The 17,386-nt window shown below is 32.8% G+C and overlaps 1 protein-coding gene across 14 annotated transcripts in view; it reads right to left on the minus strand.

The window, feature by feature from the left end:
- Positions 1–17,386, minus strand: part of PICALM (phosphatidylinositol binding clathrin assembly protein) — a 100,693-nt gene that overhangs the window by 34,421 nt on the left and 48,886 nt on the right. For all 14 annotated transcript variants that reach the window (XM_060605433.3, XM_060605428.3, XM_060605429.3 and 11 more), the window contains exons 6-12: positions 16,191–16,302; positions 14,819–14,925; positions 12,785–12,826; positions 10,296–10,381; positions 8,108–8,231; positions 7,709–7,845; positions 5,250–5,353 (exon numbers count right to left, since the gene is read on the minus strand). In XM_060605433.3, coding sequence (XP_060461416.3) covers positions 5,250–5,353; positions 7,709–7,845; positions 8,108–8,231; positions 10,296–10,381; positions 12,785–12,826; positions 14,819–14,925; positions 16,191–16,302 — 712 coding nt within the window. The remainder of the gene's footprint in view (positions 1–5,249; positions 5,354–7,708; positions 7,846–8,107; positions 8,232–10,295; positions 10,382–12,784; positions 12,827–14,818; positions 14,926–16,190; positions 16,303–17,386) is intronic.

A 17,386-nucleotide genomic window follows, 5' to 3' on the forward strand; every position in this document is an offset into this window, starting at 1 on the left:
GAAAGAAACAAAATGCATCTATAAAAGAGCCACCCACCCTGGACCATGTTCCCTGCCCTAGGTGGGAATGCATTGGTTTTCATGGCATAGCTATGTTTACTCAAATAACAGACATAAACAATCAATATGTGTGTGGTATTGAGTAAAATTTCAAAAACAAAGAGAATCAGGGGTCAAGGGGTATTTCTAACAGGTGGAGGTAACTCGTGTATAGGTTCAGAGGTAAGAAATTAAAAAATACAGATGAAAAGGTCTAATGATTTAGAAAAAGGAAAGGAATTTTAGAAAAATGAAGAACAGAGGCATGAGTGGTGGCCATGTAGTAAACTGGGAACTGCTCTGAAGGTCCAGTTAAGGATTCTAAAGCCAAATCATTAAGCCTTTAAACAATTTGCTGAAGGGACGCCTGGGTGGCTCAGTCGGTTGTTAAATGTCTGACTCTTGATTTTGGCTCAGGTCATGGTCTCACGGTTTCTAGGATGGAGGCCTGCGTGGAGCTCTGCACTGACAGTGCAGAGTCTCCTTGGGATTCGCTGTCTCCCTCTCTCCACACCTCCCCCATCTGCACTCTCTCTCAAAATAAATAAACTTAAAAAATAAATAAATAAATGATTTGCTGAAAAATAACAAAAGTATTGTTCCATTAGAATAGTACAAAATATATATTATTACCAAATCCTACCCTAAAGTTATTTTTAGATCAGATAATTACTTTACCTATACCTCATTCAAGATAATCATCATTCTAATGATTGAAAGCCACTCATCCTACCTTAAGTAAACAAGGAGAGAAAAAACAAAAAGCAGCAGAAATACTTTTAACCTGTACTTCCTGTACTTTTAACCAGCAGCCTGTTCTTGCCTATCCTCGTCTAGTTTGTGATCCTCACTTAACAATGTAGTAAGCACTATATTTTACCCTAAGACTGACAGAGTAAGACAGCAAAGGGCTTAAGGACCAGCTCATTCACTATAAGCATACTTTCCCTAAAGTCAATAAATTCAAATCCTACAACTGGTTAAAAAAGAATACCAAGAAAATATTGAGATCAGTGGCTTGTACAGAATCTTTTTATGAAACTTTGATTTTTGTATTATTTTTTTGTATTTTGTATAATTATTTTCTAGGAATTAATCATTTTTACAGAACATCAATTCACACCCCAAAATAAAGTCCTACAAATGTATCAAAATTCATCGATGTAGTGTTCAAACTCATATGATCATGTTTAACATCTTTCCCACCCCTCCACTCCTGAATAAATGGAACAATGGATAGAAGAATCCAAAAAAGTAACTGAGAATTAAGAAGTAGAAAACAGATACAAGAAATGGGTTTTCTATACCAAAATAAAAATGTAATGATAACCAATCTAACTCCTTCCTGAGTAAGAAAGGAGATGCATTATGTTTACAGTTGATCAATTTGCTGTAAGTACTATTTTAAAATACTGAATAGTGGTATGGAGTTTTTGAAGTATATCATACATTGTTAGACTCAAAACATCTCTCTAGTTTTCCATGCCTTTGGCTATGAGAGAAGTCTTTCAAAAAAACACATTTTTCTATTACCAATCTATTGGTTTATGAGAAAAGACATGTTTGGGAAAAGTTGTTACTTATCTGCTACTCTAATGAATGCTTAAGTCTTACCTAAGTACTTATTATCAATAATCTTCTATTATATGAAACATCCTAGAGAAGAATATACAGAACCATGTAAAAATGCCGTATTTAGGTCAATCAGACAATAAGAAAAAAACAGTTCTTAATCTACTGACAAAACACGAGGTAATCTAGATGATGTTAATCTGTTAGTGAACACTATACTATCAATAATAAAAACAGGGCGCCTGGGTGGCTCAGTCGGTTAAGCATCCGACTTCAGCTCAGGTCATGATCTCACAGTTCTTGGGTTCAAGCCTCACGTAGGGCTCTATGCTGACAGCTGAGAGCCTGGAGCCTGTGTCAGATTCTGTGTCTCCCTCTCTCTCTGCCCCTCCCCTGTTCATGCTCTGTCTCTGTCTCAAGAATAAATAAACATCAAAAAAAATTTTTTTTAATAATAAAAACAAGTTCATTAAGATAAAAAAAACAATAATGTTTCAGCTATCCCAACTTAAACTTTATTTACCAGACTGGCAACTACTATAAATCCCCTAAACTTTTAAGAATAGTTTTTATCATCATTCATTTGACGGTTTAATTTTGTTACAACATTCAAAAACTAATCCAAAAAGCTGAGGATCAAAATAGTGTTGAGGTCCTAAATACTGGATACCTACATTTACACAAAGACAAATGAGTTTTTCATATAGTGTTGTGTGTTTTGTGTCAGCTGTGAGTAAAGCAAATTAAACTTCAGAAAGGATAATTCTTTTTTGCCTGAATTAAACTTTGAAATCTTGCTTAAAATATACATCAGTGCATTGAACTGACAATATTGTATATTTTTAGATATGCTGTGACACTAAATTTTAAAGGTGATATAAACTTAAATATTCTCACCTATTAGTATTAAACACCAAGTGCTTGTTGAGACTCCAAACCATTTCTTGAAAAATCAAAGGCTCATTAATATATGCAATGAGGGGAACAGAAGAGCTTGTGTTCTCTCATGTTCATTTTTTAGGTGGAATCTTAAATGCCTTTTATATAAACATGCAAACCTTACTTTAACTCTTTAACTCTACATTCCTAACTTATCTGTGGTGCTTGGGATAAGAACTAAGTTAATACCAATTCTGTTTTAAAAATACCAAATTTGTTATTTAAAACCATTTTTAGCAAATGAAAGCAAGAGAAACATAGAATAAGATCCTATCTTTGTTTTGCCACATGGTATAAAAGCAGCATGATGTAAAATGTCACATTATTTCAAATGTTTAGGTAAATGGTTAATTTCAAAAAAAAAAATCTTTAACACTCTACTGTTATGATCAAAACATTTTATATACAGTTTAAGATTTATTTATCTTAGTCTAACTTTAATTTTAAAAATACAGTAAAAAATCTTAATCCGAATGTCCTCGATATAAAAAATACACTGAATTAAAAAGTATTGAAAGTCTTCACTTAAAACACTCTTCAGCTATCCAATTAGGCAGAAGCCAAAACTCTAAAATTATCACCAGCTCAGAAACCAAGTATCTTTATATGAAAGTCAAGACTAGATAGAATTCTTAAATTGAGAGGCTCATAGTAAAAATCACTGTCCTTTCCTCATATGTAATAAGCTTTTGGAAAAATAACAGTCAATTGCTATGGCCTCTGTTCCCACTGTACTTGATTTGTATTTTTAATACTTTTAACAGTCTCACTTGTACACAGAAAGCCTAATGTTAAAATATGAAGGAAATTTTGATGGAAATAATACAAAGAGTAAAATAACCTAAAACAGAAAACTAAAACTTGACTACATGTATTCCAACATACTGTTTTCAAAAACTGCTATGAAATAATTTCTTTTGGCAGGACATAAAACAATTCTTAGAGGCTGAAATTACTTGAAATTATTCTCCCACAATAATCATCTACCCACCTTCATGTAAGAGTTCAATAATCCCAAGCAGAAACTTGAACTTTTCATTATTAGAATTAACTATCCAAACAAAACAACTTCACAGTTCAGTTTCTTTGAAGTGTCCTATCAGTTCTCAATAAGCCTACTGTAAAATTTCTCACCTATTTTGAAAAACAACGTTCAGCCTTAACTTCGGAAAAAACAACTACACTGTTTTTTATAAAAGCAGGGGAGGGTGAAGCAAGTTAAAATTGTTTAAATGGACATGTCAATTCTATTAAACTTTTCTAAAACAATTCACAGTAAGCGGAAAATACGTGTGTAATTTTGCCGATTAAAAATCCTAAAATTAGGACTTATCATTGGGATATTAAGGAATTACTTTCAGATAAATAGTTCTAAAGTATTTATTGACTTTAAACTAGCTTACCATTTTTAGAAATTACTTCTTAATCATAAGATTTAGCTAAATTAAACTAATCTTCTAAGTTAGTTTTTTAATCAAGTCATGGCTCACAAAATTAGTGTAGAAATCTAGTGTTCTAGTGTTTCACTATTCCTGTTCCCTGCTGTATCTTGAACCAGAAAGAAGCTGTCCAGAAAAGAAAGAAAACATCCACTCATTCAAAAAACATTAAAAATCAAAGCATCTAGGCATTGATAATACAGCACTGAACAAAATATTTAAAAAGCCCTGCATTCACAGAGATTATGTTCTATTAAACTAAATAGAGCCTTAAGAATTAACTATAAAAAATAATGAAACAAAAAAGTTAAGACTCCAATCATCAAAATATAGATGAAAAGTCTAGTTCACGTTAACATAAAAACTCACAACAATTAATTTATCTTGCTATGAGAGGTAAACTGATCAATTCAGATTTTACATGAGCAATGAAAATTTTAAGGTAGCTTGCCATTCTCTATAGTTCTGTAGACAGCATCCTCTCAGAATATCTCCCCTTTCTGTCCCAAATAATTTTTGAGTGTCTGTAAAATAATACATATATGCAAACAAAAGCACCAAAACCAAGCAAATGGAATCACTTGAAAACATATTATATGTCTAAGCAAACCTGCTTAAAAACTGACAGGGACTAGGCTCAATCCTTCAAAGATGCCAGGTCAATGATCACGATACAGTCACCTTAAGATCAAAGAACTACTCCAGGGCAGCAAACATTCCTATTGCTATTAGGGGAAAATTCTTTGAATACCAAAGTCTTAATGATCTAAATTAAAAGCTGTAAATACAAGTAGCATAAAGTTTGTCATAACATTCCCAGTCAGAACACAGTTTATTGAGTAGTAACAGTGTATGCGTTTTATTAGAATCTTATCATACATTTACATAGCACGAGTTTTCTTCCCCCATTAGTCATTTTATTTTCTATACCAAAAGCACAATAACCCTTATGCATTTTCTGATTATGGAATAGATATTCAACATTGAAAGAATGATTTCATACTTCAATATACATTGGGTCTTTCCTTTTCACCTTCATTAAAACCTCATTTCATAATTTAATTGAACAGAAATTCTAAAATTACATTTACAAATACATGAATGTCTTCAAGGAACAAAATTACCTTACTGCCATTTTAAATATGTTTAAAGTTCACACGTATCAAATGTAACCAAAAAGTACACAAATGAGTGAAACACTACAGAATGCAGATGGGAAAGGCTTACATAACAAATAAAGTAGAATTCATTAATGCTTACCTCCCCATGTACTTGCTACCTGAGAAGTAGATGGCATAGGAAGTACAGATGGGTGAAAAGTTGGCTGTTGTAAATCAAGCAGATCATTTGGTAGCTTTGATGTGCTAGAAAATATTTTGAAAAGATTATTTATTTATTTATTTATTAGGTAAACCTTGCTGTATCGGCCACTCCCTTCTGTCCCAGTAAATAAAAACATTAAAAGTAAGAAAAGGCCCCAGTAATGTAAACCTCAAGAGGAGGAACAGTTTCAGCAAGGTAACAGTTGCATACCTTTAATATATACAACAGCATATCTATATTTATAGTAGCATATTTCTACGGAAGTCTGGAAAAAATATTCAAGTACCATATCTTAAATTTATATAGGATTCAAATAATTATACTGTACCCCTTTTGGAATGTATCAGTGACTATCCTGGGAAAATACTGATTTCCTTACGGAAATGTACCTAAACAACATGATTCTGAAATATGAAACATTATGGCAATTTTAATTTTTTTAAGGAAATTTGTTTTCTTACTTTTAATCTTCAAAGAACTTCCATTATATTTGTAATACTAATCCCTCTAACAAAGCAAATTACCTGTTAATCTCACTTGCCCTGCTTCAATATCCAAACATATCAATAATACAGGAAAAAATTATACATGCATATATGATATAAACTTATAACAGAGCCACCCCATTACACAACTACAGGGGGCATTATTTACATGATATGTATGACTTTTATGTGATAAAGGAATAACAACTAAAAAAAGATACCAGAGGAGTGCCTGGGTGGCTCAGTCAGTTAAGAAGCCAACTCCCGAATTAGGCTCAGGTCACGATCTCATGGTTTATGGGTTTGAGCCCACGTCAGGCTCTGCACTGATGGCACAGAGCCTGCTTGGGATTCTCCGTCTCCCTCGCTCTCTGCCCCTCCCCAACTTGTACTCTCTCAAAAATAAACATTAAAAAAAAAATCACAGAGTTTCCATGAATTGAAGCATTGTGGACAAAACAACATACATCATTTTTAACTTATACTTACTCAAAAACAAAATGTCTCTTCGATGTAAAAAACAGTTTTACAGGTAAATAAAAATATAAATGCATTTAGTACTTTGGGGGAGAAAAACAGAATAAGGCAATATGCATTCTGTTATAGGCTGTTAAGATCTGCCTTCAATTAGAATTAAAAAGGTAAAAACTAAGAGTGTATTAAGTGAAGTAAAAAATAGCCAAATTAGCTCTTTATCTAATAATTTTTTTCATTCTTAAACACTCAGCATCTTTTCCATTTATTTCCCCTGAGACAGAGTTCTTTCTAAGGTCCTCAAGTGGGGACGTTTCATGGGTTCAAAGTTATTTTAATGGGGATTTAAAAAGGCAGCATGCCAAACAACAAACAAAACAAATGAGAAAACAATAATTATAAAGTTGAAAGAAAAACACTAAATTCAACAAACATCTATTAAGACTTTAGGGAACAAGCAGCAACTAAGTAAGTTACATTGAATGATGACAGGTCTCAGGTGGGAGGGAAGACCTTCTAAGGATGAGTTAATAATAAAATAAACAGCAACAACAACAAAATCAAAGATATTGTTTAAGATTGTGTGCTTTAGTATAGGACTGTGCTAAATCTTATGCTAGCCACATGGCAGTCTGTTGGAAACAAAATCTTGGGCCTCACTTTATATCTACTGTATCAGAAACTCTGGGGGTGAGGTTCAGAAAGCTGTGGCTTTAGAATCTCTCCAGGTGATTCTGCTGCTTACTAAAGAATGAGAACCACTGACCTATACCATACAATACCTTATGTGGAAACAGGTTTAAAAAAAAAAAAAAAAAAAAGATTAAGAAATAACAGCCAGGATTCAAACCAGAATCTGACTTCCAAACTTCTACTTTAAACCACTCTGAGGTAAAAGATAGGACAAATTTAAAATAAACCAATTATTTGAATTTTCCCGGAAATATTATTATTTCCATTATTAAATAGCTTCAATTATTGACACTGCAACAAGATTATTGATGTTGGCCTGGTAGGCCTCAATACCACAGAAATCTGACAACTAAACTCTTACGGTGTTCCAGAGTACGGAGTTGAACATAAGGCAATAAATAGACATGAAAGACATTTAATATCCAATGAAAGGATACTGTGAAATATATTACCATACCCTTATATGTACATATCCATATATATAAATGACACATCTGCCCCATAGATTACCCACTACATTCCAATTAGTATAAATTTGTAACTTAGCCATTTTCCATTTCCTAAATATGCAAGGTATATACTCTTAACATTTTATATTTAATTATACCATTATCACCATTTATTAACACCACTGTGTGAACTTCTGAATATAAAATCATAAATTAAACTAAATTTGAAAAGCTCTTTCTATTAGAAGCCTTTAGATCTAAGTATTCAAAGGTAATCTTTACCTTCTCCACCTACCTGTTAGAAGAACTAGGGGTAGAAAATATGTCAATGGCTGGTGCAGTCATTATACCCCCTGCAGAGGTGGACACAGGAGAGGCTGCAGTTGTTAAAGAGGTATGAGGTTTCTTTGCAAGTTCTTTTAGGCGCTGTTCCTGTTGAGAAAGGGAACTAGCATAAGGAATCCAAAACCCAGATTTGTTTTATGGCCACTGGAAAAACACATTATCTAATTGTGTTCTGATAGCAGAAAGGTGTTCTTGGTTTCATCAGTCAGTCAATGTCAGGATAAAAAATCAGATCATTGAGTTTCACCCCATTTGGATAACTATCATTAAGTTAGTCTATTTAGAGGTTCCAATTCCTTTATGAACACCTGTACCTGTTTTTCCGAATAAAGAGAATGCAAACACCTACCTTTAAAGCTTTTAAACGAGCCTGTTCTTCCTCTAATGCTGCCTGCTTTTCCCTTTCATCCACTTTGGTTAGAGACAGGCCAGTGCTTGCCAGGGAAGAGACTGCGTTGGAAAGTGTTGTTGCCCTAGGAAATTGGACAAAGGTAATTTGGCTTTCTGCAACCTGGTTATAAAATGGTCTGGCAACACTGCCATGGATTGGTATTACAATTATGAATTTACCTTTTGGAGTAAAAATCAGTACTTCAGATAAAATATTCTACCTAGTGACCCACAGGATTATTAGCAATTAGCTAATTTATACAAATATTCCCTGCTTTTTAAATTGTTAGACTTTGGAAAGAGTTCACAATAAAGGTATGGGACACTGCTTCTTCCAAGCCCCAAGGAAGGGAACTAATGCAATTAGAAAAGAGTTCACATACTCCCAGGAAAACCCTGATGGGTAAAATATATTGAATTTCTCACAGGAAATTACTCCACTAATTTACAGCATAGGTTTTGGCAGTACCACTACAGGAACACTAAAACATTAGTACCAGTAATAAATAATGTGTGTCTAGAGAGGTTTCCATTATAATAACACCCAAAGATGTCATTCCCGGAGGATCACAGGTTCCTTCAAAGACAGATCAATTTCATCAGTCCATCTGGCACCTCCTTTCTATCTGCTACCCTCTTGCCAAGCTAGAAGTTCCTTTCCAAACATAGTACACATGCGCAATGCATCACCATAGCAAGCCACCTCCTTCCCCTTATATCATACCATAAACCCCAACAACATATATTCCCGAATGTCAATTCTAGGCAATATGAACACATCTAGGAAGAGTTCTAACCTGAAGAACTACTACTCATGACCTTCACTCATTTTCCTTTTATCACACACCAATCATCATTAATTTATACTCTAAGCATACAAGTGGCAGAACTACTAATAATTTATGTAAAATCAATTTTTATAAAATACAACTCAGAAGACAAGGGAAGAGTAATACAGTTGTGATAGAAATGCAAGAAACCCAGCAAATTTTATGATAACAAAAGTATGAAGTTAAATCAATGTACCTCAACTACTTGGCCATATTTTTTATTTATTTCTTATATAAGTGCCACATAATTTGGCTTATGCTTCTAAAAACCTACTAGAAAAGTCAAAGAACAAATTTGGAATGAAAAAGTACTAAAATCCAGTAACATTTTCCTTTAAAAATTACTTAAATTCTGCCACCACAAATAAAGTTCTGAAACAAAAAAATCTAAAGAAAATGAAGGTTCTCATTACATTTTACAGAATTTTTTTTCATGCCATTAAAAGGAAATCTTCATAAAGAAACATGAGAATTACTCAAGTCACACTACCCAACATAAAACTCATGTTACAAAGTCAATATGAGATGAACCGTACTATTTTCAGTTTGCTAGGTTAACTGGTTTTAGTCTTGGAAATCCACTCAAAGCCCAACAGACTGATTAAAATATGTCAAATATCAATCCCATGAATTGGTATCAGAGAAAGATAATGATATTTGCTATCAGATATCCTAGGTTTGAGTCCCAGAATTACTACTGCACACTTCACTGGGCCACAGTGAGGGTTAATCAAATTTGTAGACAGGCATCTTATAAGTACAAGACACCACATGAATAAATGAATTATCACTTTTAAGAGAAATACTGACACTGTGAATACAGCTGTAAACCAAGTACTCTGTGTTATCATCTTAAGAGATGCTGACATCAAGGGGCAACTGGGTGGCTCAATTAGTTAAGAATCTGACTCTTGGTTTCAGCTCAGGTCATGATCTCATGATTTTTGAGATTGAGCCCTGTGTCTGCGCTGACAACGTGGAGTCTGCTTGGGATTCTGTCTCCCTCTCTGTGTACCTCCCTTGCATGCTCTCTTGCTCTCTCTCTCTCAAAATAAATAAATAAACATTTAAAAAGAGAGAGAGAGACAGAGAGATGCTGACTTCTATTGAAGATCAGGAACTATTCCAAGAATTTACATGTATTAACCCATCTAATCCTTGGTAGCAGCCCTACCAGGTAGATATCATTAAGTTCATTCTAATATATGATTAAATCAAGATAAGGCAAAGTTAAATGCCTTGACATTTAAAAGGTAGATTCATCAACTCTCTCAGGAACATAAAAACCTGCTCTTTGCCCTAGGAACAGTAATATACCTGCTTGCAGCTGTAGAATCTTTGATTTTCTTTCCTTCCAAGGAAGCTAAATGTTGTTCCAAAGCATCAAGTAGACTGCTGGGGGCCTAAAATTGTACAAATATTAAGATTTTCAGGATAAAGAGACCATTGGTCAAAACAAATTAAGTATCACCTAACATATGAGAGGAAAAAAATAAATAGGTATATTCCTCATGAATTAACAGTGGAGTTTTGTTTTTATTATGCTCTTATTTTTATTACATAAGCATGACCTAGTAAGGGGTATTAATAAACATAATCAAAAAAAAATTGAGACTATGTAAACACGAAACATTAAAGAGTTCTTGCAAGTACTTTCATTAAATATATTAACTTATTTGAATTTTAAATAAAAACATACTCTTAAAAGCTAGACATATCGTTGGGAATGTTTCTGGTATTTTAGTAAGTACTTGAGTAAATCAAAGTGTGCAAAGATTATTTTTGAATAGTTATTGATAAATGAAACTACAGACCAGCATCAAGAAAATGCAAATTAAAATCACGATGAGATAAAATTTCTTAACCACTAGAATGGCTAACATTAAATAGATTAGCAACATCATATGTTGGTGAAGATATGAAACAACTGGAACTCTCATATGATGCTGGTCAAAGTTCATCTTAAAAAATGATCTGATTTTTTTTTTTTTATGAAGTTAAATATACATCTAGCTTAACTACCCAATTCCACTCCTAATTATTTATCCAAGGGACATAAAAAACTATCTCTACAAGAAAAGATTTGTTGAAGAATGTTTTAAGTAGCTTAATTTACAACAGTAAAAAATTACAAATAATCCAAAAGTCCATCATTTGGAAAATGGACAAACAAAATTGGGGTAAAAGTCACACAATGGAATACTATTCAGCAATAAAGAAGAATGAATATGAGCAATACATTCAATAATAAGGACAAAGCTCAAAACACTATGATGAGCAAAAGAAGCCAGATATAAGAATAAATACTTGCGTGATTCCATTTATATCACATTTAAGATCTAATAAAATTATGCTATTAGAAATCACATCAGTAATTTGTGTTGGGGACTAGGGAAGGACCAGAAGGGGCCATGAGAATTGCGGTGATAGAACTGATTTAAATACTGAATGGTATGCTGGTAACACAAATGTTAATTATCAAGCTTCACTGAAATGGATACTTCACTCAATTTTGTTTTAAAAAGAAAGACTGGGGCGCCTGGGTGGCGCAGTCGGTTAAGCATCCGACTTCAGCCAGGTCACGATCTCACGGTCATTGAGTTCGAGCCCCGCGTCGGGCTCTGGGCTGATGGCTCGGAGCCTGGAGCCTGTTTCCGATTCTGTGTCTCCCTCTCTCTCTCTGCCCCTCCCCCGTTTATGCTCTGTCTCTCTCTGTCCCAAAAATAAATAAAAAAATAAATAAATAAATAAATAAATAAATAAAAAGAAAGACTGGCCTTTAAAGACTATATATCAAATCTCAACTTAATATGAAAAGCTAGTTACTTTCAAAAGGAAACGTTTTCAGTCAGTTGAAAAGGAATTGTCCCCTATCTTTAAGTGAAACAAATGCATCAGGAGCATTTACTTGCCCCAAATATTCTTTAGGATTTGAGATAAAGAGTTACTGGATTGTAGGCATCTAAATCTCTCTACCAATTATGACTTCAACAATTTCCTTCATTCAGTGTTTTCCCTCTACATGCAAAACCTTAGTATAAGAAAGATACAGTAGAAAACCAATTAAAGCCAAAAATATTAGATTATAATATTAACTTCTATGTTGAACAGAGAACACATGTATACCACTTCCCAATCCCAACATAATGTCTGCTAAGACTCCCAAAGACACTAGTATTATCTTCATTTTACAAATAAACAACCTGAGACAGTGAGAATTAAGTAACTTGCCCAAGATCACTTGTCTGATACACAGCAGGAGCCAACAAAGGGTCTTTGGTATATATGACTTGAAAGTCTAGATATTAAGTACTATGCTACAGAATCCTTAATTAAAACCAGGCATTTGATGGGGTGCCTGGGTGGCTCAGTCAGTTAAGCATCCGACTTTGGCTCAGGTCATGATGTTATGGCTTGTGGTTCAAGCCCCGCGTCTGGCTCTGTGCTGACAGAGTGTAGCCTGGAGCCTGCTTCAGATTCTGTGTCTCCCCCTCTCTTTGCCCCTCTCCCGCTCTGTCTCTCTCTCAAAAATAAACATTTTTTAAAAGTTAAAAAAAAAAAAAAAAGGCATTTGAACTGTACACATTAAAGGAAATCAACTAAAGGAATGGTATAGTAATGGCTAGCTCCACCAACATAAGAAATGAGATCATAATGTTAGAAGTCAGCAATATATGTTCGAATCTGTCATGAAAAATCACACCAATCCCTTAACAGTAGTAACTGCATATTATTCATCTTTGTACCGTTCACACCTAGCAATACATATAGCAGACAGTGAAATGATATTATAACCATACACTTACCTGTGAAAGGTCTGGTATATCACCTCTGTCAATTCCAACTTGCTGTAAAAAGAAGCAGCATTGTACTTAACAAAATTATAATAAAAAATAAAAATTTAGAAAATGACATTATGGCTAGTACCACGAACAATATTCTAGATTGACTTCTTTAAAATCAGAAGACTATTTAATCTCCAGAGGGATCATTCACTATTTCCATGGGCTTAGATGTTATTTACATGGTTCTAAAAGTTGTAAAAGGAGAAGAACCAGAGTTGGAAATCCAATTAAGAGTATCCACATCTTCTGAGCACCTAATACTTAAGCTACCTTGTCACAATCTAAAAAAATCCATCACTTTTATGTGTCATATGACAAAAAGACTACAGCAAGAAAGAGAAAGGCTGACCATGAACAAGTTTCCTGGGGCATAAAAAAGAAGTTAAGGAACAAATTTGAGGATAAGGACTTTGTCTTTCTACATAAAGTATGCTTTTCCTGGCAATCACCACAGATAACAGTTTTTAAAACCCATGTTCATGCAAGTAGACCAGGTTTTATACAAATGCCAAGTGATCTTCCAACCAGAATATAACTATCTACACAAACCAATTCTAATACACTTTCTTAATGTTCGGGCATTAGGCAATTTCCAGCAAAAATGATAAAAACCATTCATATTTTTCTCGTGACCAAATTAAAAAACTTTTTTCCCTTCCTGTGGTTATGTTTCATTTTCTAATCATCCTCTCTTCCTTTCCACAGTTCGAGGGCAACTCCCAGAATGGTATCAGAAAATTTGACAGAATAATCCATACTAAGATCTTAATAGCTTATCACTAACTGATATACATGAGTCCCCTCCAAACACATTTGAAAAGGTTACTTGTACCTTTACTCAAAGGACTAAGGTCTCATAATGAAACTGCAACCCAAAGACAAAGACAGCCTCATGAAAGAATATTTTATTCCTCAGATCACACAGAGTAAATGGTCTATTTCATCTCAGACCAGAATTTACCAGAAGGTAAATAAAGGCTTAAAACTTAAGTCAGTAACTATAACTATCAAACGCAAAGAACATAAGAGGCCAAAGGGAAAAGTCAGCAAACTAAAACATTTAAAGAATTTACTGAAAACACAGTGTAAACACTACCTTTTTCTTGTTTTAGTATATGACTAACCCTAAAAAAATGGAAAAAATACATTGATCTCTTGAGGGATACTTTAAATCCAATATAAACTTCAGTAGATTTCATAAGATAGCTAACATAAAGCTCTTTTTTTCAAAAGGTCTTATGATGCTGTTTTATTTCATCTGCTAGAGAATGAAATATCACTATGGTAATAGAGCTAGAATCACCAACTTGCAAGTTCCAGATTAACTACTTTGATATAATTGATAAATGATAGTCATCTTCCAGAATTATCCTAAGGTACAGGAAGGGAAAACAAAAAAACTTTGAGAGTTGCCTCTGTGCAAGCAAGATAGTGCCTTCTATGATCATTTCAGAAAATTATTTAAACAGATTTATAAAATTAGACTGTTCTACAACCTACATTCATGGTGTTCATAATCAATGACAAACAATAAATACACTAAATTCACTTCTGTGGGGTAATGAAACATTGTGGACCATGTGATTCTAGCTGCAAATCTCAGTGGAAGAAAGAGACTTGTACTCACACTGAAAATTCTCTACCATATAATAAGATAAATATGCTAAAATATATGGCTAATGCCAAACACAAAATTCTATTGCACCACTGTGTGCCACCTTCCTTATTTTAGCGAGAAATAAACAATTTAAAAATGGATTACGTTTCAATATTCAATATTGAATTAAGTATGTAAGATATATCTTAGTCAATACCATATCACATTCATAACATAACAAAGAATTCAATATAGTATATGGATATGACTGAATATATACTTTATTTATTATATTTAAGATGTGACTTTCATTTGGATAATGACTTATTTCTCTAAAATCTATACTTAAAGACAAAAAAAGCAAGTTAAAAGACCTAGTTAACTTAAGGACAGTTTACCTCTGCAACTTTGAGAAACTCTGAGATTCTTGTCATCCTAGTCAGGAACTTCTTATAGATGTCCAGACCTTCTTTGCATTGGTTCTTTTTCATATCAAAATATTTTTCTGCCAAAGGTAAATGTAAAAATACTTTTATTCACATCAAAAGAGAAAATTCAAAAGTGAAAACAAGTAATAGCTCCAAAGAGATCATATAGGTGTCTCAGAGAACAAACTCACCCTACAGGAAAAATGTCAGTGTTAAATTAGCTGAGATATTTAAATTGAATTAATACAGAGATGCTATATTAAAAACAGAAAAATCATTTGACTTCACTCATATTACTAGTTTGTTCTATAATATTTCTATAATTTTTATTAACACATTATACTTTTTTCCATTCCAAATATTCTTACTTTCAAATATTCTTACTAATAATGTATTAACATATACTACTTCCAAATATTCTTCTTCCAAATATTCTTACTAATAATATATTAACATATTAATAAAGATGGCAACTTTACCATGTCCAAATGTCACCTGGAAAGCTTATTTAAACTTATTATATGAACAGCAATAAAGAGCTTAATTTATAAGTAATTGTAGGGTGACTGACTCCCAAAATTATGTAGAAACCTCCCATTTTTTTGTGAAAAAAATAATCCCAATTTCCCTATCTTCACAGAGTAAAGCATCCCTAAATAAGTTTGTGAATAAGCCTATAAACAGCAAATTTAAATAATTTTTTTAAGTGAGGAGGGGAGGGAAAACAAGCACATTGGAGTGAACACACTGTGGACATCTGAGACCGATACTTAGGCACTCTTTACAGACTGTTACTCATCTACTCCATCCAAATCCCACAGGAAAAAAAGATCATTTCTAGGCAAAATTAAATAACTAGGAATACACACATTCCTAAAATGCCTCAAAAGTAAAAGGCATCTTAAAAAATAAATTTTTAATCCATTTAAAATAATTATCAATTTTAAAATTAGGCCTAGAAAAAATCTATCAATTTTATAATTACAAAATTGTGACGAAGTAAATTGTGAGGAAGTAAGATTCTTCTGGGAGAGAAAATAACTTTAACTTAATTTTAAAGGGATCTTTATATCTCTAAAAATAATAAAACTGACATAAAAAAACATAAAGATATATCTACAAAACAAGTTCATCCAGCTGAACATTCTAGTTGTAAAAATAAGTATTTAATCTCTTAGCACGCGTAACTAGAAATAAAATCTTTTCTCCAAATAAATTGTTACAATCAATGAATAGCCCAAGGAGTGGTTAGGCAGCTCAAAGTAACAACTCAGACAACAATATTTATCCATATGACACAAGATAAAAAAAATAAAATGTATTCAGCTACAACAATATTTACCCAACAGGTTAATAATTCCTTCATTGTATGCTGCAAACAGTCTAATGGCATCTTTGAACAGGAGCATGAAGGCAGCATTTATTACCCCATTTGTAAGTTCATTGCTATTAACCTAGGGAAAAATTAGAAAAAAAGATGAACTAATCTTAATCTTTTAAATGACAGTGACTTCCTTCAAATTAAAATACAGTAAATGCAAATATTTAGGTGTATTAGAGAAAAATACATTTATTTCTTTCAGAGTTACATCCAAATAGTGCAAAAATGTGCCTAAGAGCTCAGATTTATGTAAAAGCCACAAACAAAAATTCTGTAACATTCAATGTAATTCAGAAGTAAGTCATAAAGAAAAAAATCCCCTCTCTCGAAATTCCTAGGCAATCACCAAGGCACAAAGCTAAGCTAGGTAGAAGAAATGTATTTTTTTTTAAATATACCTTTTTCGACTATTATAAACAAACTTACCTTCAAAATGGTTATGATATGTCTATTTCATATGGTTATCTGGGAGAATTAAATGATACACTGATCGTAAGGAGCTTAGGACAGTACCTTACACATAAAGAATCAATAGTATTATTACTAAATATGCTGTAACAAAAAGCCAGCACCTATTTATCTATCAAGAATACAGGAAAACCTTTAGTTTTATCTCAAGAAATGAAATCAAGAAGATAAACCAATGAACTTTAAGTTATTTTTTAGATTATACAAATAACTACTACATGAAAATTCATTTTTTGGTATAGAAAAACATAAGCACAAGTTAAATGGTAAACAACACATTGGTCAATACATGCAAAATATCTAACAAGGTTGACTTCCACTGTAGAGAATCCTAATAATAAAGCAAATGACAAACAATTCACAATATACAGTTAGTAACATGTGAGAAGACCTTCAATTATCAAGTAAATTAAAATATAATAATCAATTAAATCACTAAACTATCCTTTCTTGAGCACCAGATTGGTAGATACCAAAATAATCAAAACCAAGCTATTATTCAATGCCAACAAGGATGAAGAAAAAGAGGTACCTGTTGACAAGTGACTAGGTTTAAGCCTTCTGTAATGTAAGTTAGCAATATTTATTAAAAATTTTAATGTTTATGGGAATACAAGCTGGTGCAGCCATTCTGGAAAACAGTATGGAGGTTCCTCAAAAAACTAAAAGTAGAACTCCCCTAATACCCA

This window comes from Panthera onca, chromosome D1 (genome assembly GCF_046562875.1).
Source record: "Panthera onca isolate mPanOnc1 chromosome D1, mPanOnc1 haplotype 2, whole genome shotgun sequence".
Taxonomy (NCBI): Eukaryota; Metazoa; Chordata; class Mammalia; order Carnivora; family Felidae; genus Panthera; species Panthera onca.